Source organism: Hyaena hyaena, unplaced genomic scaffold (genome assembly GCF_003009895.1).
Source record: "Hyaena hyaena isolate Hyena2069 unplaced genomic scaffold, ASM300989v1 scaffold_738, whole genome shotgun sequence".
NCBI lineage: Eukaryota > Metazoa > Chordata > Mammalia > Carnivora > Hyaenidae > Hyaena > Hyaena hyaena.
Genome location: NW_024081374.1, coordinates 713,064 through 737,960, shown reverse-complemented (window position 1 = coordinate 737,960; position 24,897 = coordinate 713,064). Strand labels below are relative to the sequence as shown.

Here is a 24,897-nt window from a genome sequence, read left to right as displayed (position 1 = left end):
AAAGAAATACCTAGATAAAGAGATGAGTCTTTGCTATCTTAAGTTTTTATGTGTGTTTCCTTCCAACCACGGTTCCATCTAATCTGAGTCTAACATGAATACATAGGACATTTACTTGTCCAGGCAAACTGAATGCATATTACAACTTTTTATAAACATCAAACTCAGATTTTCCACTTCTGCAAAATTATGATAGGTTTTATCTGTTTCAGAAGCTATTTCTACAGCAATTATTTCCTGCAGATCTAACACATAGGAGATATGCAAGGTCTATGAACAGTAAGTTTCAGGTGAGTTTTTTTTAAAACTGTTTTCAAGAATACTGTTTGTTCCCGAGTATTCATAGTGTCCCAGGTGTGCCTACCAAACTAAAGAGAGTGATCTCTGCCTCTTTCTCCCCCACCCCATCCTAACCAGCAATCCACACTTCTTACCATTCCTCACCTAACCCAACTTTCCTACCTGCCCAAGTCAGGAACTACTCACAACCACGTTCCCAGTCCCTCAAACACCTGGAAAATACCTAGTCAGCTATCTGTATATCGTCATTACTCCCAAAGCTTTCCATTACTTTCAGATCCCACACTGCAACTGTATGTTTGTTCCTCGGCCTCCCAACAAGCTTGCAAATCTTCCCAACAAGCTTGCAAATCATCACAGAAGGCACCATGACTTTCATTTGTGTATTATCTTAGCTTGTCTTCAGACATATGCAAGAGTATAAAGAAGGTCATAAACATCTTGTAACCATCACCAGCAGAAATGTCATCATAAATATTGAAGCCTTCTTTCTCATTCATCCCTCCTCAATCACAATCCCTGATTCTTTGAGGAAAGAATTATCTTGAATTTGGTGTTTATCATTCTCCTACATGTGATTATATCTTTACTACATAAATATATGTGTTTCCGTATCACAGTTTTAACATTTATATAAATGGTATCATACAGTGTATACTTTCCTGACACTGACTTTTTAGTTATGTTATTGAAATCCATTCATGGCACTGTATCTAGTACTTGGACTCATTTTCATTGCTACATAGCATTACTTTTTAAGAATATTTCACAATATTCATCCTGTTTCTATGTTCTTATTTTTTTTCCTATTTCCAATCTGTCACTATTGCAAAGCAATACTGTAATGAGCATTATTATATAATGCTTTTAGGACAAAGGCCCAAGAATTACTCTAAACCAGAGGTCAGCAAACTTTTCCATAAGGGGCCAGTTAGTAAACATTGTAGGCTTTACAGGCCATATGGTAAAAGAACCACCCAACTTTGCTATTGTAGTGTGAAAGTCCTCACAAATATTATTTAAGTGAGTAACATATAACAGTTACTCCAGTATAGTTATAACAGCTATATTCCAGTAAGTCTTTATATATAAAAATAAGTAACTGACAGAATTTGGCCCATGGGCCATGGTATGCCACCACTATTCTAGAGTAAATTTAAGGGTAGGAATACTAGAATGTGTTGTATGTGGATCCTCAACAAGATATTTTCAAGTTGAAATCCTAGAGGTCTTGTTTGTACAACATGGTATAAATAGAATGTTTCATTTTAGCTATTATAGTTTTTGTGAATGGTTCATAGTGCTATCATTTGGATTTCTCTTTTAATAAGTGAAATTTACCACATTTGTGTATCTTTATTAAATACTCTAGTTTACTCTTTTATGTACTGTCTGTTCATTTCATTTTGTTAATTTCCTTTTAGGTTATCTTTTTCTAATTGAGTTACAGAAATTATTTATATTTCTTTATATAAATATTTTATTAAATATACTACTCAGTAAGAATTATACTAAAGATTATAAAGGCATACAAATGTCATAAATATATCCCTGTACATTTCTTCTAAGGATAAAAGCTCTGCTGTTTAACATTTAGGTCCTGGAATTATTATGTACCACATGAGATAAAGATTCAACATTGTTTGTTTGTTTGTTTGTTTTCAAATGGAAAAACAACTTTCTAGTTCATTTATTGACTAGTCCATTTTTCCCCATAGATCTGCAATGGCATTTCTCTCATTTATATAGTGCCATACAGGTATGGAAATGTTTCTGAGATTTCTCTTCTTTTCTATTGTTTATCTATCCCAGCATCAATTCCAAAGCCATGATTGCTATAGCTATCTAATAAGCATGATTAATAGTATTTTCATTATTATTCAAAGACATTTTATAATTGCCATTATGATTTTCCTTTTTCTATATGTAGGAGACAATGTGAAGCGTTTTTATGTTTCCAAATGTGTTGGCTTCTTTTATTTATTTATTTTTATCATTGATGTTTAATTTTACTGCATTTGTGATAGACAACTATGTTCTAAAGACACCATTTCCAATTTATTAACAACATCTTGGGAGATTTTTTGTTGTTGAATCTGATCATCTCTATCTTTTAACTGTAATTCAGTCCATTTACATATAATGTGATTATTAATATATCAGACATGTTCCCAGGATATATTGTTTTGAGCAGTGACAAAATGATGAGAATGAAGGAGCCACTTACATAGATATCTCATGACGATGAAAATAAATAAGAAAAAAAATTCTAGAAAATTAAGAAAAATGTACCATAAAAGAAGACACACACACACACACACTCACACAGAGTGAGTAGAGGGAAAGAAAATACCAAACTAAGAGAAAAGAAAACTTAAGAACCACGTGGAGTTAAATAGTGTCTAATAGTGCTGCAAGGTCTTGAGCTTAGTTTAGAAAAGAGTTCAGAAGCCAGAATGAAATGGGTCAAGAAGTGAACAGAAGATACAAATGGGGGAAGCTTAAAGTACTCTCCCTGCTCCTGAGTTTATAAATGCCATTAAGGAAAATCAGTTTAACCAGTAAAATCTAAGACCTGTTAACAGCAGTTAGCTATCACGGTGTAAGAAACACCTAAAATGAAGTTGCTTATAATAGCAACTTTTTATTATTACCTCAGAAGACATGAGACCTGAAGTCAGTTGATCTCACCTGGGCTCTGCTGATCTCAGCTGTTCTTGCTCTTGCCTTAGCTGGCCATTGGCTGATCTAGGCTGCCACTGCGTAGGGCCATTGGGGCAATTCAGCTCTCCTCCATGTGCCTCTTATCCTCCTCCAGGGACCACAGGGATACCTTGGGCTTATCTTTCTCATGACAATGGCAGAAGTAGAAAATAATAAAACCCAATGCCAATCCAAGCCATAGCTTACGTAAGTAATGTCTGTTAATGTCCCATTGGCCAAAGCAAGTCACATGGTTGAATTTAGTGAGAAGTATTATAGCAAGTCACCCCACTCTCAGTGAAAGGGCATTATAAAGTTAAATAGAAAAAGATGTGTATGTAAAAAGGAGTAAAGAGTGGGGGCTATGACTATACCCTATCACACGAGCTCATGTGGGAGAAAATTAAAGATTTTTGTGAATGAATGAAGAGTTTGAGAAAAATCTGAGACTCTACTTCATTAGTGACTCTAAAGAAAGCTACATGGGTCTATATCAAGGAAGCAGTTTGGTTTTAAGTCAGTAAATAGAATTGTAATCAACTGTATGGTAACTAAATGAAGAGGGAGACTGTGAGCAGAACAGGATATTCAGCTTAGAGCAGTGGTTTACAAAGTGGTGTATGTACATCCTTTTAGGTGTAAGAAGAAAATATAGAATCCTTTTTTGTATTTAATTATTATCTAAATATAAGTAAATGAAGCTTTGTTAATATAAGGAATGATGCTGGCACTCTCATTGTACCCAGAAGCCATTCTATGGGAAGAGAAGGCAGAACAACAGGAAAAGTCAGGTCATGCCTCATTCATTTGCTTGTAGTGTATTCTGATTTGGAATCAGGTGAATTTGCAAGTTATAATATCTAGTTTTGATTCAACTAACTTTAATAAAATTAGACAAGTGGTTTCAAAATTTATTGCTACATGACACCATAGATTGAAGTAAAGATAAAGGATCACACAGTGAACAACAACAAACACAGGGATGTCCGTTCTACGATTAATATGAGCTCTTCAGTAGCCACATAAAGAATGATGCTAAAAAGAAATGCTAAAAAGAAATCTGCAAAGGCAAATTTACAATTATCAGTGAGCTATTTAAACTATGAGTTAACTGCCACTATTTTTAATGGTAACATTCATCTTAAGCACATGCTGTACCCTGAAATCTGGTTATTGTGCCAGAAGGTTGCAAACAGCAAGTTGTTTTAAAAACTAAACATCCAGAACATGAGGACAAGCATTTAGAATTGGTGGATGACATTTTAAAAATTAGCATAATGGTTCAGTAACTAATAGCCAATGATGCACTTCTTAAACTAGAATTTATGTATCTTTTTCATCTATAAGTTATCAAAATATGCATTAAAGTATAAGCTTAGAATCATACATTTGATTGCTATTATTTTAAAGTACATGAGAAAGATACTTAAAAATAATAAAGTCCATTTAAACAGATTACTTGCTAAAATATTATATATAGCAATCTTAAATGAGAACAAAAATAAATCTATTTTATCAGTGTAATTACTTCTGAAATAATATGTATTTTAACTTTATATTATTCTGAGTTCTACGTTAGTGCTTATCTTATAATATTTTCATGTGTTAATATAAACGCATAAAGATATATAAATATGTAGATAAAAACAGTTAATTTACTAGTTTTCGTGGTTTTGTTTCCTAAATTTAAAAGCCAGGGTAAGGAGATTTTTTTAAAAATTTTTTTTAATGTTTATTTGTTTTTGAGAGAGAGAGAGAGCGAGATGGAGTACAAGCTGGGGAGGGGCAGAGAGAGAGGGAGACACAGAATCTAAAGCAGGCTTCAGGCTCTGAGCTGTCAGCACAGAGCCTAACGCAGGGCTCAAATCCACCAACCTTGAGATCATGACCTAAGCCAAGGCCAGATGCTTAATTGAATACGCCACCCAGGAACCCTAGGAAATATTTCAATCAAATAATATTTATTGCATATCCTCTAAGAAAAATAGGATTTCCAAATTACCTTTGAATCTGCATATAAAATGCACATTCTCAATATATGAAAAGAATATTCTTGAAAGGTTCCTTAAAATAAACTTCAGGTTTGCCATCAGTATGTGCTAATAGAGTAAATAATTGCTTGATTTGTGTGTTACAAGAATATTGCCAGAAATACAAAACAATTCAATTTCTTCATACATCCTAAGACTCAGACCCATGAATTGAGATTATATAAGAAATAAATAATAACAAGATCAACTACAAAATCCCCCAAGGAATAAACAAACAACTAAGAAGCAAATTTAGAAAGAAACCAAATAATTCACAAAGATGTAGCAACATGCAGCTGTCCCATGGTCTATACTTAGGAGACGTGAGTCTGGCTGTTATGTGAGACTGAAGAGTTGAGGAATCCATGCACTTCAAGATTTGAAAAATTCTTTACAGGAAACTAAATTCTATTTTTTCTTTTTAGAGATGGAGTGATAGATAGATTGAGTCAATTTTGTGTTTCCAAGCTTGGTAGGGGAAGAACATAGACTACGATAATATTTTCCAGTCCAGTATTTTAACTACCAATAAGTATGGCTTCCATAATTTGTATTGCAAACAAGGAAGTCACTCTTTATCACACAGTTCATTGTATAAACATGATTTCAAGGCCACGTTAACTCAGCAAAGGCAGCATATTTTTTAGTGCCTGACTACATTAATTATAAGTCAATGCATGTAGCCAATTTCTGAGGAATTATATCTACCCACTGAAACATAACCAAATTGCAAGGCTGCTCTTAGGGTGATTTCTCATTTACTTTGATTTACTGAGCATATTTTAAGTACCAAAACTTATTTTATTTTACCCTTTTTGCTAATAAAGGCTAGTCTCTTCTGAGTAAATTCCAACCAGTGTATTTCTTCTATAACAAAGAAAAATGTGGTTTATGAAGCAGGTATGTAGCTATTAAAGAAATGACACCCTTGGAATATACAAGAATGGTTAAGCTCAAACACTTCCAGCTGGTACTCAAAAGGGGGTGAACAACACATGTAGCCCAGGATTAGTATTGCAAAAAATGCCAAAAAACAAAACAAAACAAAACAAAACAAAAATCTTAAGAACAGAGTAGCAGAGTGCCAATCAGCCCAATGAATACAAGACCATAAAAGCCTATTATGAAAGTTCACACAGAGATCGCAGAATACCACAGCTACCGCATGTTCTGACCACTGTTCAGGGAAGATGTCTGGGCTTTCTCCTTGGAATCAGGGGCTAGACAAATTTTCACGAACAAATTAGAAACTGATACTAAAGATTCAGAATCCTACGGTGGATTATTAAAATTTATCTAATTGAAATAGTCAAAGTGATTAATAGTTCTAATAGTTCATTGCAATCCACTTTTAATATAATTGTTTTATTTAAACTTCATAATAATCTTATTAAATATGCTAAATATCCCCACTTCACAGCAGAAAATACGTCAGAAGCCATACTCATTTCAAAAAAGAGAGAGAATGCCAACCTTCGTGCTCAATTATGCTTCCTAATGCCATGCTATTTTTGTTATACCATATATAAAAATAATTCTTGGAGGCAGGACATCAGAGTGAAATTTCCATCTTTTTAGACCAATAAATGGATGAGAGACATGGATTATGGAAGGTTATAGGGAGAAGTTAGTTGCAGAACTGAGAATGAAGCTTTAGAATCTCTGCCAAATTCTTCTTTCCACGTTCAACATTGACTTAAACATAAGATCAGAAGACAACAAAAATAATAAATTAGGTAATATAAAATAGATGTTAAGAGCATGGGCTCTGAATTCAGGTTGATTAGGGTTCTTGACCCTGAGGTTACATAATCTTACTATTTCAGTTGACTTATCTATAAAATGGTGATAATAATAAAACATATTTCTTACAGGGATCAAGTTAAATATTATGTGCGAAGTTCTTAGAAACAGTTTGGATATCAGGAGAGGTAGCCAATATGACTCACCTTCAAAATATATTTCTCCCCCCACTCCCAGCCTCAACAAAAGAGCAGCCTGGCAAGTGAGAGACACTCAGCAACAAAAGATCACAAAGCAAAGTGCCAGGGGCACAGGCTGGGCCACAAAAGTCACAAAAGGTCGATTTAAGAAGCCACCTGTGTTTTGGTGTGGGGGCAATAAAGAAGTCACTGTGAAGAAATCACAACTCTGTCCCATGAGAGAGCCTGCATTTGCCAGCCATACAAATGGCACTAATGGCCAAGAGAGAACGACCAACAGAAGAAGCTAAGTGAATACATATTTTTCTCCTTCGTATAATCTCTCTTTCCCTTTCCCAACTCTGGAAGACCCAGAAAGAGGAGAGGAAGAGCAGATCACTGCGCATCCCATAGCTGTGAACATGGCTGAACAAAGGGGAGAAGATCTAACTAGCATAAGAGACTGATGTTTAAATCAGACTGTCTTGGACTCTTTGATAGTTGAGTGAATGGAAAGCTACAAGGTACACTCAAGATATTGTCATGGGGCGCCTGGGTGGCTTAGTCAGTTAAGCGTCCGACTTTCGCTTGGGTCATGATCTCGCGGTTCGTGGGTTCGAGACCCGCGTCGGGCTCTGTGCTGACTGCCAGCTCGGAGCCTGGAGCCTGTTTCACTCCCTCTCTCTCTGACCCTTCCCTGCTCATGCTGTCTCTCTCTCTCTCTCTCCTAGAAATAAATAAAACATTTAAAAAAAATTAAAAAAAAAAAAAGATATTGTCATGATGTGGGAAAGGAGATCCAAAAATGAAGTGCTGCTGAGTTTGGTTGGTTGAATCTCTAAAGCTCTTTCAGGGCGGGGGGTTGGGGGGGATGTCGAGATGCTTTCTCACAGCGTCCAAGTTCCAGCTTGATCTCTCCCTGCCTCTCCTCTCTAGCCTGGTGTTTAGCAGCCCCCCCTCCAACTGCACTCCACCTGTAGCGATATTGATACCGCCTCTGATGTGTCATGTTCCACAGTACTGCCCAAACTCACTGATCTCTGCGGCAGCGGCTCTTCCTTACCAGTCCCTACATTTGGCCAACTTTTACTCCACACTGAGAACAAAGACTATGATCACCTTCTTCAATGCTGTATCATTAGCATGTAACAAACTGTCTGGAACAATAATTACTTCATGAGTGAGTGAATGAGAGACATCATTAGAAATTATTTCATTGGGGCACCTGGATGGCTCAGTTAAGCATCCAGCTCTTGAGTTCAGCTCAGACAGGTTCCTGGGTTCGAGTGCAGAGCCTGCTTGGGATTGTCTGCCTGTCTCTGTCTCTGTCTCTCTCTCTCAAAATAAGTAAATAAACTTTAAAAAATAAGAATAAAAAGAAATTAAATGTAGTAACAAAGATTCTGGGCAACAACAGTTCTAATTCTATAAAGAGAAAGTCATCAGCAGAGGCAGATGGTAGAAAAGCTCTCAGATACTTGTGGCAAACAGTTACCTGCGTGCAATACCCCAATCCTTAAATTCACAAGTGTGAAGTGTGCATGTTTGCATGTGTGTCTGTGTAACTATATTAAAATAACCACAGTCGTTCTTTATTGTGTACAATAGTCACATTTTAAAGAACGTTGGCACATATCAAAAGAGCCATGCCATAACAAGTCCTCTGGGCAAAGCGATCTGCTGTTTTAAAGTTTCATCTGGGGATGGTTTTGCAGCTTTCTTTTTTGGGCAATTGGCTATAAGGCCTTCGTGATCTGGCTCTGAGTTCTTTTCTAGCCTCATCTCACCCCAAATCCCTTGAAGCATTCCAGGCTCTAGTCACACTGAATTTTTGCATTTTACTAAATTCAACCAGCCCTTCCAATTTATGCTAAAACTCTCCCCTCATTTGTCCTCTTCAGTTATGTTCTTTTCTTGGAAACTTTCTCAGATAGAGATATCCTATACCCACATCCCCTCTGCTCTATATTAATCCACAAATACTTCAATAAAAGCGTGATCTCACTGTTCTAAAGTTGATAACTTTTCTTAGCTGTTTCCCCACATCACTGCGAACAACTTGAGGATAAGCACTGGTTATACTTAGGTATTTCAGCTCCCACACTGTGACAGACAGAGTGTGTACTTAGTAAATCTTGCTGAAATGAACAAACACAACTCACGCCCTGTAGTGGCTCTGACGGCGGTAGAGAAGAAATACATGTAAAGACTTTTATAATCCAGTATGTAAAGGCATAAAAACGTGTGAACACCCTGTGATAGAACACAAGGACAAAAAGGACTGACCCTACTTGGAGTAGCCGACAGAGACACTAGAGAAGATGAAATTTGATCTTGGCCTTCAATAAATGAAAGATCTCCAGTTGGCAAAGGAGGAGGAAGCCTGACAAAAAAAGTGAAAAACATCTCCATAGAGTTGTTAAAGATAATGGCATGTTCAGAAGAAGGTGAGAAGTTCAATGCAGTCTTTAAAAATAAAAACCTCAGGGGCGCCTGTGTGGCTCAGTCAGTTAAACGTCCGACTTCAGTGCAGGTCATGATCACATGGTTTGTGGGTTCGAGTCCCGCATCGGGCTCTGTGCTGTCTGCTAGCTCAGGGCCTGGAGCCGGCTTCAGATTCTGTATCTCCCTCTCTCTCTGACCCTCCCCTGCTCACGCTCTCTCTCTCTCTCTCTCTCTCTCTCAGAAATAAATAAAACATTTAAAAAATAATAAAAAATTAAAAATATATAAAACCTCACCAATAATTATAATGCCTTACAGCGACTGCCCTCTGTCTCGCCTCCTCTCCTCAATCATGTTGCTTAAAAATGTTGCTTCCACAATTTCTCCATTTCCTCACCTCCCACATGCTCAACCCACTGCAATCTGGTTGCTTTTACCACGATCAGCAAATACCTCCTTGTTCCTAATCTAATGACACATTTGAATCCTTTTCTTGGCTTTACCACAACATATACATGGTGGTTTGCTCCCTACTTTTGCACTGCTCCCTTGCATTTGGTATTAAACTATTTTCTCCTGGTGCTGTAGGAAACCACTGGGAAAATCTTCACCATGGGATCTAAGTCCTTCTATGTCTGCCAACCATCTATAGGCAATGGTAACCCCTGGACAATGTATGGGAGTAGGCCCAATAGATAATATCTATTATTCTTGACCAAGGCAAACAAGTTCCATGTGGTTCTCTCCCAAAGACAGATTTAACTCTTGAAACCTGAGGAAAGAATATGTAACCTCAGAAATTTTAATTGAAAAAAAAAGAATCACTCATGTTCAGAAATCATAGCTGTTTATTATTTGGTTTATAAAAGGAATGGGCAAGTGTTAAGCAATACCCCTCTACTTAGAAGCCAAGACAGCTATGACTTGATGTGTTTGGTTCCTGCAACATCTCTCTTGCAGGATGGTAGGATGGAATCAAACTAGTCACATTGCCTTTATTTGCCTTCTTTTCTGAAACTGTTACCATACCCCCTAGGGTAGGTATTACTCTGAGCAAAACCCATGGGTTCTTCTCATTATGGAACAAACAATGCCACCTTCAGTATACAGAATCCTACCTTGACAGAGGCCTGTAAGTGATACAAATATCTGACTATTGCACATCACTGCATCTGAGAAGAAATAAAAGGCAGTAGTTTCTAACTTTTGTTGTTAAGGGTCAAAGCATAATCTGTTTCAGAGAAGAGAATTCCCCTTCGTGTGCACAGACATCTATCGCTGCTTCTCGGTCTCCTCTAAAATCTTTTTTATTCTTTGGGGTGCCCAGGTGGCTCAGTCAGTTAAGCATCTACCTCCTGATTTCTGCTCAGGTCATGATTCACTGTCATTGAGATTGAGCCCCATGTTGAACTGGATGTGAAGTGTGCTTAAGATTCTCTCTCTCCTTCTCCCTCTGCTTTTCTCTCTCTCTCTCTCTCTCAAAAAAAAAATTTTTTTTTTAAATTTTCTTGTATTCTGGAGTTTCTGTGAAAGCATGATGACCATTTCACTTCATATCTCTTTCCGTGCCCAATGCTACACATGACCATGGCTTCAACTACCATCAAATGGCTCCCCAAACCATCTACACTCTGGCCTTCTCCCTGAGCTCTGGATATATGCCTGAACCTAGACATCTCCGATTAAATTTCTCACGGAGACCTGAACTCAGTGTACCCCAAACAGAAGTTCTCATCCCCCAAACACCAAAACAAAAAAGCAAACAAAAACTTATCCTGCTATTTGTTATATCCCAGTGAATGGTACCATCAACCCAATCCCCCAGACTTTCATCCTGTTCTTCTTCAACTCCTACATCCAACAGATCACCCAGTCTTACAGATTCAAACCTGTGGTAATCTTTTAAATCTTTTCAGGTTTTCCATGTTTGGGACCACTATTTTGGCCCAGTCTACAGTCATTCTTGAGTGGCATTAAACAGTTTTCAAGCTATTTATTTCCTTTCCCTATACTCTAATACAAATTACTGGATTGCAGAAAATCTGACTCTATTCACACGCCCTCTATATTATCCCAACCCCCCAACCCTAAAATAGTTTTTTTGCTGCCTTCAGCATACAAATACCTTAAACTGTTAAAACACAGACTGGCATCCCCCACAACTAGCAATTATGATTGCACAGATTGTAGAAGGAGCCCAGGAAACAATCCAATCCAAGTGCCTATGAATAACATTTCAAGGAACATTATTAAAACTCTAAGAGGAGGGGCATCTGGAGGCTCAGTTGAGCATCTGACTCTTGATTTTAGCTCAGGTCATGATCCCAGGGTTGTGGGATCAAGGACCTTTGTCGGGCTCTGTACTGGGCCCGGAGTTTGCCTGACATTCCCTTTCTCTCTCTCTCTGCCCCTGTCCCTCTGCCCCCTTTCCCTGCTCTCTCTTTCTCTCTATATATATATCTCTCACACACACACATACACAAACACACAATCTCTCTTTTTCCTTCTCTCTAAGAAACAAACATCACACAAAGAAACAAACAAAACCTCTAAGAGGATACCAAAAAATATTGACCAAATGAATGATTGCTCTCGAAGTCTAATTTCTATTCTTCCAAATATCAATAACCTTCCAGTAACCAATCTCTTTTTTTTATTTTTTTACAAATACTTTATTGTCAAGTTAGTTTCCATATAACACCCAGTGCTCATCCCCACAAGTAACCAATTTCTACATGCCAGCTTTGCAGTCAGTTAACCTGATTACTTCTGATATGGCACACAGAATTTACCATGTTTATAACAGGCTCCTTATCTAGCTCCATTGACAAATGACAAGTTGATAAGGGTTCACACCCAAGTCCAGTGTCAATTTTTGACCAAATATCAAGGTCTAATAACTCTCAACCTCCCTATGGATGTTAACTACCAGAATACATTTTATCTCAATAGCTTCTGGTGAGTCGAAGAGATAATGCACTCTGTTTTCATAGAGACAGAAAAGTATCAACCAAGCGGATTGAGATGATCAACAAACCGAGGTCAAAGCTTACCTGACTGCTTGCTTCTTAACAGCCTAGTGGGAAACTCTGGCTCAGAAATCTTGAGCTGACTTCAAAGTTTGCACAGTTCAATTTCTCACCCTAACCCTTAACACTACAAGAGATTACTGTTTGCGCTGAAGCTCTAGTCTAGGTTTTAGTGCAGTAATTGGTAGCTCTACCACTTGTGCCTGAGGAATATGCACATGTAGTGAAAATGTTTACTAATATGGGAAAAGACCTATACAGAAACCAAGGAGAGAAGAAAAAAAACCAATACAACAAAGGAGTGAGTTACAAATTGCTAAAATGCACATGCCTGCTACAAACTTTGTCAACTGTCAGCTACCAGTACATTCCCAACTTTAATTACCTTCTTACTCATGAATTTTTTAAATGTTGAAATAAAAGATTTTTAAACTTAATTGCAGACACTGTAATTAGAATCTTTAATTATAATTTAGATCTGCAACTTTCTTTGGACAATTACACTAGTTAATGATTCTGAGCTAGCAGTGTGTACGTGTGTACGTGTGTGTGTGTGTGTGTTTGCGCGTGTGCGCATGTGTATTTGTTCTTTCGGTTCTTAATTCTTTTTGCTATGCTGCTTTTTCCTCTCCGGCTAATGTCACAACAAATCTACATCACTGACCTGAACAGGATGTAGGGGCTTGGGTCTATGCACACTGCATAGAAATGAGTGTATCAGCTAAGCTACTAAAAGTGAAATTAAATCTATCCTTTACTTTTTTCTCATTACCAAATTGCTCCTATAAGACATGAGTTGAATATCTTCCTATCTACTTGTATATATGAGTAACGGTAATATGAGTCCATCTTCCACATATAATAAATATCTTCCTCTTTAGAGTGTTACATGTAAGTTTCATTTCTTGGCCATCTATACTAATATAAATTCAGATTTTTCCTCATTATTTATATTGCTTCCCAGTAAAAGTAATATCAAGTTGAAAATCATTCCATTTGGTTATTATGAAGACCAAATAATTTCTTTTCTAAAATGTATTTATGGATATATGAGTTCTGTCTTTCTTAATAGGTTTAAATATGTGTGTGTGTGTGTGTGTGTGTGTGTGTGTTCCTTGCCTGTTCATGATGCTTCACCCCTAGAAGTAGATGCTGCCCTCTGAATTTGCTAGTTCTGTGTTGCTTTAGATTTGTCTTTTACTCTATTTCATTATACATATATTTTTTGAGAGAGAGACAGAGATAGAGAATCTTAGGCACCATCTTTGCCCAGTGTAGAGCCCAACACAGAGCTTGATCCCACAACCATGAGATCATGACCTGAGCCAAAATCAAGAGTTGGATGCTCAACCGACTGAGGCACCCAGGCACCCCTATCCTGTTCTATTACTAAAACACCTGTTCTAGGTAATAATTTATTATTAGATTTTGTGTGTTCAAATTACTATTATAGTTCCTCTGCTCTGACTGGACTGGTCTGATGACAGAGTAAATATATACCCACTTGGTGATCTTGCAATTCATCAGACTTCTTCCAAGCCAACTATTGGTAAGATTAAGTAAGCAAGGTGAACAAAGATGGAAATAATGTAGAAAATCTGACATAACCAAAATAATTCTACAGACCATATTAGGCTAGGTAATGCAAGGAAAATGCATCATTAGGAAAAAGGTCTAAGGCCTTCAAGTGTCTCAAGAGCCTACCATGATGTTAAATACATGTATCAGTTTAGAGAATATCTCCATATAAAAGTGCATGTGCACACACACAAATACACACTCCAAAACAGAAAAGGAAAACTAAGAAAATCAAAGTAAGTCATTTTTTATTCATTTAAACTTAATTTAAATGTTGCCAGCTACAGTTCCACTCAACTCAATTTAACCTATATCATATGGATCATGAGTGCACTTTAATGTTTAACACAATGTATGGTAGGGTCCCCCATGTGTGAAGCATATCTGGAACTAGCTAGAATTGTTTTAGAGTTCTTGAGCTAGACTCACTGAAGAGGGCAAAATTTTTAATTCAATTCAGATGAAGGAGTTTAAATTTGTTCTGTTGCTAATGACTGCACACCTAACAACAGCCACCAGCTTTTTACTTTTATTGTTTGTGCATCAACTTGTTAATGTGTACCTTATTTTTAAGAATGACAGCGGCAAAGAGAACCAAAGACATGTAACTGCTAGGATCATGATTCCCAGATAATGACTGCTTTTCTCACATGTGGTCCTGTCCTAGTTCTGGGGCACGTTGTCCTTAACCTTACAGTCTTCAACTTCACCTGTCAGCACTCCCTGCTCTTCGTCTCAACTTGACATCCATGGATTCCTTACGTTGACTGCTAAGCTTTCATTATTGCAGGAGAATTTTAATGATGTTCCCATTTTTTTACTTGATTTCTCCCAGAATTTAGGATTTGTAAAAATATATAAATTTCCCTGGGTACCTGGATGGCTCAGTTGGTTGAGTATCCGACTTCAGCTGAGGTCATGATCTTGCAGTTCATGGGTTCGAGCCCCACGTCAGGCTCTCTGCTGATACCTCAGAGCCTGAAGCCTGCTTCCAATTCTGTGAATCTCTCTCTCTGCCCCTCCCCCGTGTGTGCTCTGTCTCTCTTTCTCTCTCAAAAATGAATAAACATTAAAAAAAATTTAAATAAATTTCTCAACAAATGCCTGCATGGAATTCTTAAATAAACCACTAACTGAATGATCCCAGTTTCTTTTCCATTTTTATTTTTTTCTCTAAATTTGAACTTTAGTAAGGTATAATTGACAAATAAATTATAAGATAATTAAGAGTACAGAGTAATGATTAATATACATATACATTGTGAAAGGCTTCCCTCATTTGGTTAATTAACACATCTATCAATTTATATTTATGTTTGTGTGTGAAAACACTTAAGCACTACTTTCTTAGCAAATTTTAATTATACAATACCAAGTTATTAACTATAGTCACCATATTTTGCATCGGATCCTCAGACCTTATTCATCTTGTAGCTGAAATTTGTGTTCTTTCACCAACCTCTCCCTATTTCCTTTACCCCTAGCCCTTGGCAACCACTTAATCTACTCTGTTTCTGAGTTTGAATTTTTTTTTAAATGTGTTTCACATATAAGACATAGAATGCAGTATTGGTCTTCTTATGTCTGGCTGATTTAACTTAGCATAATACCCTCAAGGTCTATCTACGTTGCCGCAAACCCAGATTTTTGATTTTTCCCATGGCCAAATATTATTCATATATAAATATATATGAATTATATATGTGTGTATAATATATATAATGTTTCTATATCTTGCCCCTTGTGATTAATGTTGTAATGAACATGGAAGAGCATAAATCTCTCTGAAATCTTGTTTTCATGTCCTTTGCATATATACCCAGAGAGGGAATTGCTGAATTGTATAATAGTTCTCTTTTCAAATTTTGAGAAACCTTCTTACAGTTTTCCACAGTGGCTGCACCAATTTACATTTCCACCAACAGTGCACAAGGGCTCCCTTTCCTCCACATCACAAACAATACCAATCTCTTGTTTTTTTAATGACTGCCAGGTGTGAGGTGTGAGGTGATAGTTTATGGTGGTATTGATTTGCAGTTTCCTGATGATCAGTGATGGTACTTGTCATGTACCATTGGTCATTTGCATGTCTTTTTTGTAAAAATGTCTATTCAGTCTTCCTTTTATAAATTGGATTGTTTGTTTTTCTAATGAGTTGTGTCAGTTCTTTATTTATTTTGGTTATTAACACCTTATCAGATGCATGATTTGCAGATATTTTCTCCCATTGTGTAGGCTGTCTGTCCATTCTGTTGACAGTTTCCTTTGCTGTGCAGAAGCTTTTTAGTTTGATGTAGTCCCATCTGTTAATGTTTTATTTTGAGGTCAGGTCCAAAAAACCATTACCAAGACTGGTGTCTAAGGGCTTCTCTCCCATGTTTTCTTCTAATGGCAATACAGTTTCAGGTGTTCTGTTCATGTCTTTAAGCCATTTTGAGCTAAAGCTCCCTGCTTTCTAAACGTGTGTTAGTAATCCCACAGTATGCTCAGAAGAAAAAGAAGGAGGATTAGTCTAATCCTTTGTCACCACTGGAAAAAGTCACCTTATACATTTTGCCAAAAATATGTGAGTTTGTCCAAAACCTCCAGAAAATAAACATTTCATATATCTAAAAGAAGTATTTATTTTTCTATTTTTGATTTTTTAGTTAGAATAAACTTTGCAAAAATAAAAACACACAAAAAACATTAAAAGTAACTGTTAGCACCAATATTCACAACAAAAAAATCCACAACATTTAAAATTTGGTATCTTGGGTCCTATGTTATTTGCCTTTCTGATTTGCTGGTAAGAAGACACGAAAGGTAACACTAAAGGAACCATCATATATATACTATCTTGCTAATTTTTCAATGTCATGCCTGACAAAATTCTGACTGTTTGATTCCACATAGAGATCAGGTGCTCATTCTCACTCTCATTCTAATATTTGAGATCACCTACCGAGACAAAGTGTAAAGATATATAGTCTTTACAGCCAACCAATAATCTTTAGAATACATATTCTGGCTAAATACCTCTCTGTCATCTTTTCAAGTTCCTGTACACTTAAAGTTGACCTATAGAAAGAGGCAGATTAATATATCAGATCACAATTTAAGATAATGCAAGGGAGGGGATTGGATTAGTTTGAAAAGTAGGATTTTTTTGTGTTGCTGTAGAATTGTGGTAAGGCCTGGAGTTAAGAGAGGAAAAAAAGCACTTAAATCTGTACATTATAATATGAAAGAACTTCAAAGACCTGCCCATGTTCAGTATTATACCCATCCCCAAAGTTGAGGATCATTACCCCTGTGCTACCTTACATTTTCAGCTGTCCAAGTCAATTTAATAAAAAGGACTATGAGAAGTATCCGGGTGGCTCAGTCGGCTAAGCGTCTCACTTCAGCTCAGGTTAGGATCTTGATCTCACAGTTCCTGAGTTCTAGCCCTACATACGGCTCTTTGCTGTCAGGGTAGAGCCCACTTTGGATCCTCTCTCTGCCCCTCCCCCAAGTGCACATGGGTCAGAGTCGTGCTCTCTCTTTCTCTCTCAAAAATAAATAAACATTAAAAAAGTTAAAAAGGACTGAGGTCAAAGAAGTGATTCTGATGAAAGACAAAGCAAACTTCTTAAATGATAGAAGTAGCATATCTGCTTCCTGAAGGAAAGGTAGAGAGGTCCCAATGAATTAGTTAACATTTATTGCTGTCCACGTTAAAGGAAAACTTCATTTTTCTGTTTATTCCAGTGAAAAACCTCCAAACTTGGCATCCTTCCCAATGGGTTATTGGACAAAGAAGTCAGGGAAAGGTGCCATGATGGAGGGTAGCCAAGCAAAGAAGAGATAAGAGCATTTCCTCTAATTCTCACTTCCTGGGCCATGAAAAAGGTGGATGAAAAGTACTTCAACAAAACTTTCTATAACTGAGCACTATAGTTAGCAGCAGAAATGGAAGACTTAATACTAAAATTTTTATGCTTAATCAATAATTATCTATGATGTGTTTAGCCCACCGGTGTCTAGCCCAACTTACCAATTACCCTCTTACACCCATCTCATTAAAAAAAATACATAAACTCCAATTCCATTCAATCTAAGAACATCCAGATTCTAGTTTTCTTTAGACTGATTTATATATGTCTACTATGCATGTAGCTTATAGGTACTGGTATGTGTTTAGATGATGTGAGAAGCGACAAACCTTACTTAATACCAATGGAAGATTTCCATTTATAGCACTGACCATGAGCACATTCTGTAAGAAGCAGTGGTCTATGAAACTGTACAGATTTTACTCATCAAACTCCAAGCGGGTCCTTTAATCCTAGAAAATGGTCCTCAGTAATATCATTATTTTTATTTAACTAATTGTTTACCATACCATTGCTAGGTAGACAATCTTGAAAAGAATATGGAATATAATATGCTAATATAAACACTCAAGCAGGGATAGTGTACTGATATAAACAAGTATCCTTCATTCTCCAAGTATCTGGATAGACTAAATAGGCATGAGACAGACACATCATTCTACAACACTAAAAATGCCTGTTTATTTTAACCTTCCCCCATATAATGGGAACATTCTAAGAAGTAAAAATACTATTTAATGAAAAACTCACCATATCTGTATCTGAGACAGGGCCAAAACTGGTCACGTAGATGTTAGTGAAGACTTCAGTAATACTGTCTGATATGAGAAAAAGAGATTAAATATAGATAATATATAATGAAAAGAAAATGGGAAAGAGAAGGGGTCAAGTACATGGAGTGATTAGAAGACTGTGTGATATTTAGGGATGTTGCTCTTTACTTTCTTTTCAACCTTCACAAACAACAAATATTTCTATATTGTTCAATTAGTTTATAGGTTCCCACAATCATAAGTGCTAAATGCGTAGAAGTATTATGACATTCTTACTTGGAATCTACACTGGATATGGAGCATTCTGTTTTAAACATAATTCTGAGACTTAGTAATATCTTAGAATCTATTTTCAATGAATTAATTTACAATAAATTTACTATTAACGCTGAAAAATAAAGTGTGCTTAGTATACTTACTGTTTGATATAGTCCTAAATTTTATTTTTAAACTAAATATTTCAGATGGTATTTCATGATGGTAGAGGTTTAGTTTGTAGACTGTAAATTAGTATATCTTCTTAATAAGGCATAAAATGAATTGCTAATCATTAATAGTTCAAATTAATATAAAAAGCATTATTATTCAGTGGCATAAAAATAAAAGCAAATAACACACATTAATCACAATTGATTACTTCCAAACAAACTTGCCTTTAAATGTGCCCAGGAATGAAATGCTAAGATGGAATTGAATTAGATTCAAAAGTTATGTAACTTATTAACTGTAACACAATTAACTAAATTCCCCCTTTAACCAGGTGATTTGGATCTTTGTTTTTAAATAAGCCAAATGGTGATGGGGTAAAGGCTCAAAGAAAAGATTTAAAAAGAAAAATTCTTCTAGTGTATTTATACAAAAAACAATAAGTCACTAATTTTTATCATCATGAACTGAATGTCTCATCTGTCAAATTTGTAATTTCACACGAATACCACAAAATATTTTTAACATCATACTGGACACTAATTCACAACCATGAAAGAGAGTAAACCAAGTTTGAGATATTGTTTCTACCAGGCAGAAATTAAAAGTAAAAAGGATTTTGAAGTAACAGAGTAGACTGAATATGCATCAAAAGGACTTGAAAGATAATAATCCGCATGACAAACCTATGAGGTAGTTTCTCGGTTATCATCTCACTATACATATGTACATCTCACTGATGTACATACAGAAAGGTAAGGAAATGTGTCCAGTGACCCACATATGGTAGGGTGAATACAGCCCAGGTTTTAGAACCCAAGCAATCTGGCTCCGAAGCCCTCAGGGTAGACCAAAGCACTAACCACAGTCAACAATACATCTGAAACTAAAAATGTTTTCTCATTAACTACATGTTTCTATTTGCTGTAATACTCTGCACCAAAAACATATAGTGTTCTAAATATATACATTTATTCAACTTTATTATTTTTCTATTCTATTTTATTCCAAAAACTGTTTTCATGAAATTTTGCCACAAAAATCATGAGACACAAATATTTTTATGAAGTTAATTTTCAGCTGCCAGACACCCCAAAGACCTGAACAGGGTCAGGTTCATGGTCATGCAGCTCATCAGTCTCATACAGCCCTGTGCTCAGAAAAGCCCACGCTTAGTTTAATGTCCTGTTTTTGCTCTCTTGAAATTTCTTACTCATCTTTTGAATAAAGGGCTCTGTATTTTCATCTTGGACTAGGCCTCACAAATCACGTAGCTGGTCCTAGACTTGAATTATATATGCTACTAGAAAGAAATTATGAAAATGAGACTTGGGTTTCTTTGCTTTTTTCCTCTTATTCATACCAAATCAATATTGTCACATTTATTCAATACGCAATTGAATAAAACTTTAGTCATTACAGATATTGATTTAAAATGTTCCAGAGAAGAAAAACGTAAATGTTGAGGTAGTGTTCCTCCAAATAGAGGCAAGTGAAATTATTCTCCTTAGTCTGGAGTAGTAAAGTTAAAGAAGAGAGATGACAAAATATATGAGTATATTTACGCTAAGGATATGAAGAATATCCACTATATGCCAAATGGCAAGTAAAGGGTACAGAAGAGTGTTATCAGTCCCTTGTGGCTGTAGGGAAGTGCCAGCTAAGTATCCAGAGAGAGAAAATAAGATTACCTTCAAAGCTCTTAAGCAGTAAGAGCAACACCTAAAGACACAGAATAGAGATATGCAAAATTGCCTTAAATAAATGATTTCATGGTTTATTAACTTCATAAGCTTAGTTAAAGAATGTATGCACTGCAAAGGATATTCTCCTGCTATGGAAGTTCAAAAGAAGGCAAATCAGCAAGGCACACACTGACCATGAATACCCAATAGCTGTCTGAGATTGAGAACATGATTCCTGGTTGTTGCAAAATAGTTGTAAACAGCCAATGTGAATCAGTAAAATATTTTAGTGTGATGACTACAGATATCTGATACACCTAACACAGTTTTCTAAGGTTCTATATTCAAAATGCTATCATTGATTAGGATTTGCCTTTCCACAAAAGAAGAGAGGGGGAAGAAAGGGGAGGGGAAAGGAGGAGAGAGGAAATGAGATTTTATGAATATAGGTTATTTTGGTATCTTGTGACACTAATATGTCAAGGTCCACAGTATCTTCTGGTTAGTTCTTGTTTCCCCATATGGATTTAGAATGGGGTTGAGTTGTGTTGCTAATACCTGTTATATAATATTCTGATTCACATGGACAGATGTCTATTAGAGTAAACACATGAACTGACAATCTGGTGGCAACCTGTGTCTCTTCGGTTTAAGTACCATCAGTTACCTTCTCAAGTCCTGATCACATTGAGTGGACCCACCTTGACTGTCCTGACTCACAGCCTTCACATTGACTAGTACCTCTTTCTCTTCTGTTCTTAGTTGATTGCTTATCTGCTTTGAAGTCTCTATTTAAATATTTTCTCCTCAGAGAGAGGTCCACTATACCTCTATATAATGTAAGTCTACTTCCCTCATTTTTTCCCTCTTACGCTTCATTTTTTTCATAGGACATTTTAGAATTTGCCATTATTTTTATTCCTTAACTTTTGTATTCATTTTTGTTGTTGTTGTTTTTGTTTGGTTTATCTCTGCAACTCAATTCAGAGTCACGAAAAGGCAAGGACTATGCCAGTTCTGTCCACTATCCTGTCACCAGTGCCTAGCACAATGCCTGCCACATATTAGGTGCTTTATGTTTGAATTAACAAATAATTTCTAAATATATTCATGCAGATTACACACCTTTCCCCCAAATATTTCATCAACATTACACATGACCATGAATAGCTAAATGGGCACTGTCATTAGTGAAGACTGAGCCCAAACTGTCCACAGACAGAGAGCGGTTGAAAGCCTAAGGAATCGGATCCCAGTGAAGAAAATTTAAATCAAGTGAAGGGAAGAACAGACCTAGAGAAAGGACTATGTTAGTGGAAACAAAGATTTAACTGCTGATCAGTAACTGACTTTTTTTTTCTTAATTAATTTTTTTTAATGTTTTTTATTTATTTCTAAGAGAGAGAGAGAGACAGCGTAAGCAGGGGAGGGTCAGAGAGAGAGGGAGTCACAGACTGAAACAGGCTCCAGGCTCTGAGCTGGCAGTCAGCACAGAGCCCGACGCGGGGCTCGAACCCACGAACCGTGAGATCATGACCTAAGCGAAAGTCGGACGCTTAACCGACTAAGCCACCCAGGCGCCCCGATCAGTAACTGACTTTTAATAGAAATGTATACCATTAGTTATTTAAAATATTTATTTATATGCTAAATTCTTGGCTTTATAAATGCCAACAGCATAGTATGCCAATATGACATAATATGCCATGATCTTCTATACAGATTTTTCCAAAGGCAAAACACCATAAAGTTAAATATTAGGTGCTTGAGGAGAAAAAACAAATGTATGTAGTAAATATTAAAGAAGGTGTGATCCTTAGGAACAATCATCAAATTCAGGATTTGAAAGGCAGCTATCACTGGGGAGAGAGAAGGAGAGAGAACCTGCACAGGGTTACAGAAGGGGTTTCTAATATATTCTATTATTTCCCTTCCTTTAAAGTTCATCTTGATTTTGCCAAATTCTAACATTTGATGAAGCCAATCATGAAATAAATCATACTATTCTCTGTACTCTTTGGAAGGTTTGAAATACTTCATATAAAAATAGCAAAAATGGCCCTGATGGGTATCCAAAATGAACACATCAATAGTTTCAAGAAGGGCTTAAATTCATTGATAAAAATTGTTCTTCCTTGAGTAATGAAGCATACAATAAAAAACCAAACTCACTTTTAAAAATCCTTTGCAAATAGTTAAGTTTTGTTCATGCAAACAGTTAACACGTGTAGGAAGGTGGGGTATCAGGTTGTAAAGAAAGACAGATGTTGTATCAAAAGAGACACAATGTGCCACAATGATGAGAATATTATCTCTACATATATGGCAACAGGGCATTCACTGAAGGAAGGTCTTTGGGAGGATGTTAGCTGCAACATAACATTTCTAGTACAATGCAGATTGAAGATAATGTATCCAGTTTGGAAGATGTTGCAGTAGTTAAAGGAAAGATAAAAACAAAACAAAATAAACATGACACTGGGAAAAGGAAAGTGTAGAAATCAAGAGAATAAAATTTGGGTTTTTAAAGTAGTAGTATTTTTGTTTTTGTTTTTTTTTTTTAAATATTTTTATTTATTTCTAGGAGAGAGAGAGAGAGATACAGCGTGAGCAGGGGAGGGTCAGAGAGAGAGGGAGATACAGACTCTGAAATAGGCTCCAGGCTCTGAGCTGGCAGTCAGCACAGAGCCCAACGCGGGGCTCGAACCCACGAACCGCGAGATCATGACCTAAGCAAAAGTCGGACGCTTAACCGACTAAGCCACCAAGGCGCCCTTGTTTTTGTTTTTTAATATTTATTTTCAGGAGAGCACAAGCAAGGGAGGTGCAGAGAGAGGGGAACAGAGGATCTGAAGCAGGTTCTGCGCTGACAGCACTGAGCCTAATGTGACCAGTGAGACCATGATCTGAGCATAAGTCAGATGCTCAACGGACTGAGCCACCCACATGTCCCACCAGTATCGTTAAAAGATGCTGAAATACGACCTTTTGTTTGACTGGTGCAAAGGACTTGTAGAACCTGAAAATGAGTAGTTGCCATGGAACTGTAGGACATAAAAACAAATGAGAGAGGACTGGAAATCATTACATCCTCAGTGAGGTCCATCTTATTATCCTATTTTAAAGTGCACCTGCTCCATATTTTTCCCTGGCTCTGTATGTTCACAGACATGTTCTGTTTCCTGTCTATATTCATCAATAGGGTAGACACAACCTAAGTGTGGCTATCTAAATTTAATTTCAATTAGTTAAAATATTTGGTTCCTCAGTTATACTAGCCACATTTTATCCACATGTAACTACCGCTACCACGTTGCACAGCCCAGATGAACATTTCCATCACTGCAGGCAGTTGTATTAGATAGTACTGGTGTACATTCTCCCACTAGGAGTTAAGCTCCATGAAGACAGGGACTTCTGTCTGTTCACAAAAGTAAGGCCCCAGCACAGAATAACTCCTGACATAGTGTATATTCTTAATAAATTTTTCTCAAATAAATTAATAAATGAATTATCAGTCTTAGTTCAGAGTCATTTAAAGCAGATGTTGCATAATGTTATAGCCTACTGAAGAGAGATTCTATGCAAAATCAAATGTTATAGCCTACTGCAGAGAGATACTATGCAAAATCAAATAAATATACAATTGCAGATATGATAATATGCTGTGAGAACATAGAAGACTCCTCCTGAAAACGCCCAATTCACCTGGTCTCTATAAATCCATGACCTCTTGATTTTATTCCAACCTTTCAAGTTACTTTGCTCCTATACCCACATTCTGTTAATATTGGAATGTCCCAATATTCAGTTTTTGGTCCTCTTTATTTATTTATTTCATGTAGTCAAGGATTCCTGAAATTCTATTTTGAACCGGTGCTTTCTTCTAAAGTCTAGGCTCCTATATCTAACTATCCAGTTGACATTTCCATGTGGCTATCTGATAGATTTCTCAAACTCATCATATCCCAGACAAAACTGATTTTTCTCTCCCAAATCAATCACATTTAATGGTTTTCCCTATTGTATTCAATTGTTGTTCCAATCTTCTGGGCCACAAATCTTGGTTTCACCTACAACTTCTCTCTCTTCAACAGCAAGTCTGGCTGGCTCTCCAAGATATCTATAACCCAATGACTTCTCACCTCT

The 24,897-nt window shown here is 36.5% G+C and overlaps 1 protein-coding gene across 2 annotated transcripts in view; it reads right to left on the bottom strand.

The window, feature by feature from the left end:
- The window catches only part of GABRA2 (gamma-aminobutyric acid type A receptor subunit alpha2), a 127,201-nt gene that overhangs the window by 56,969 nt on the left and 45,335 nt on the right, over positions 1 to 24,897 (bottom strand). For both annotated transcript variants that reach the window (XM_039218183.1, XM_039218184.1), the window contains exon 4: positions 18,615 to 18,682. In XM_039218183.1, coding sequence (XP_039074114.1) covers positions 18,615 to 18,682 — 68 coding nt within the window. The remainder of the gene's footprint in view (positions 1 to 18,614; positions 18,683 to 24,897) is intronic.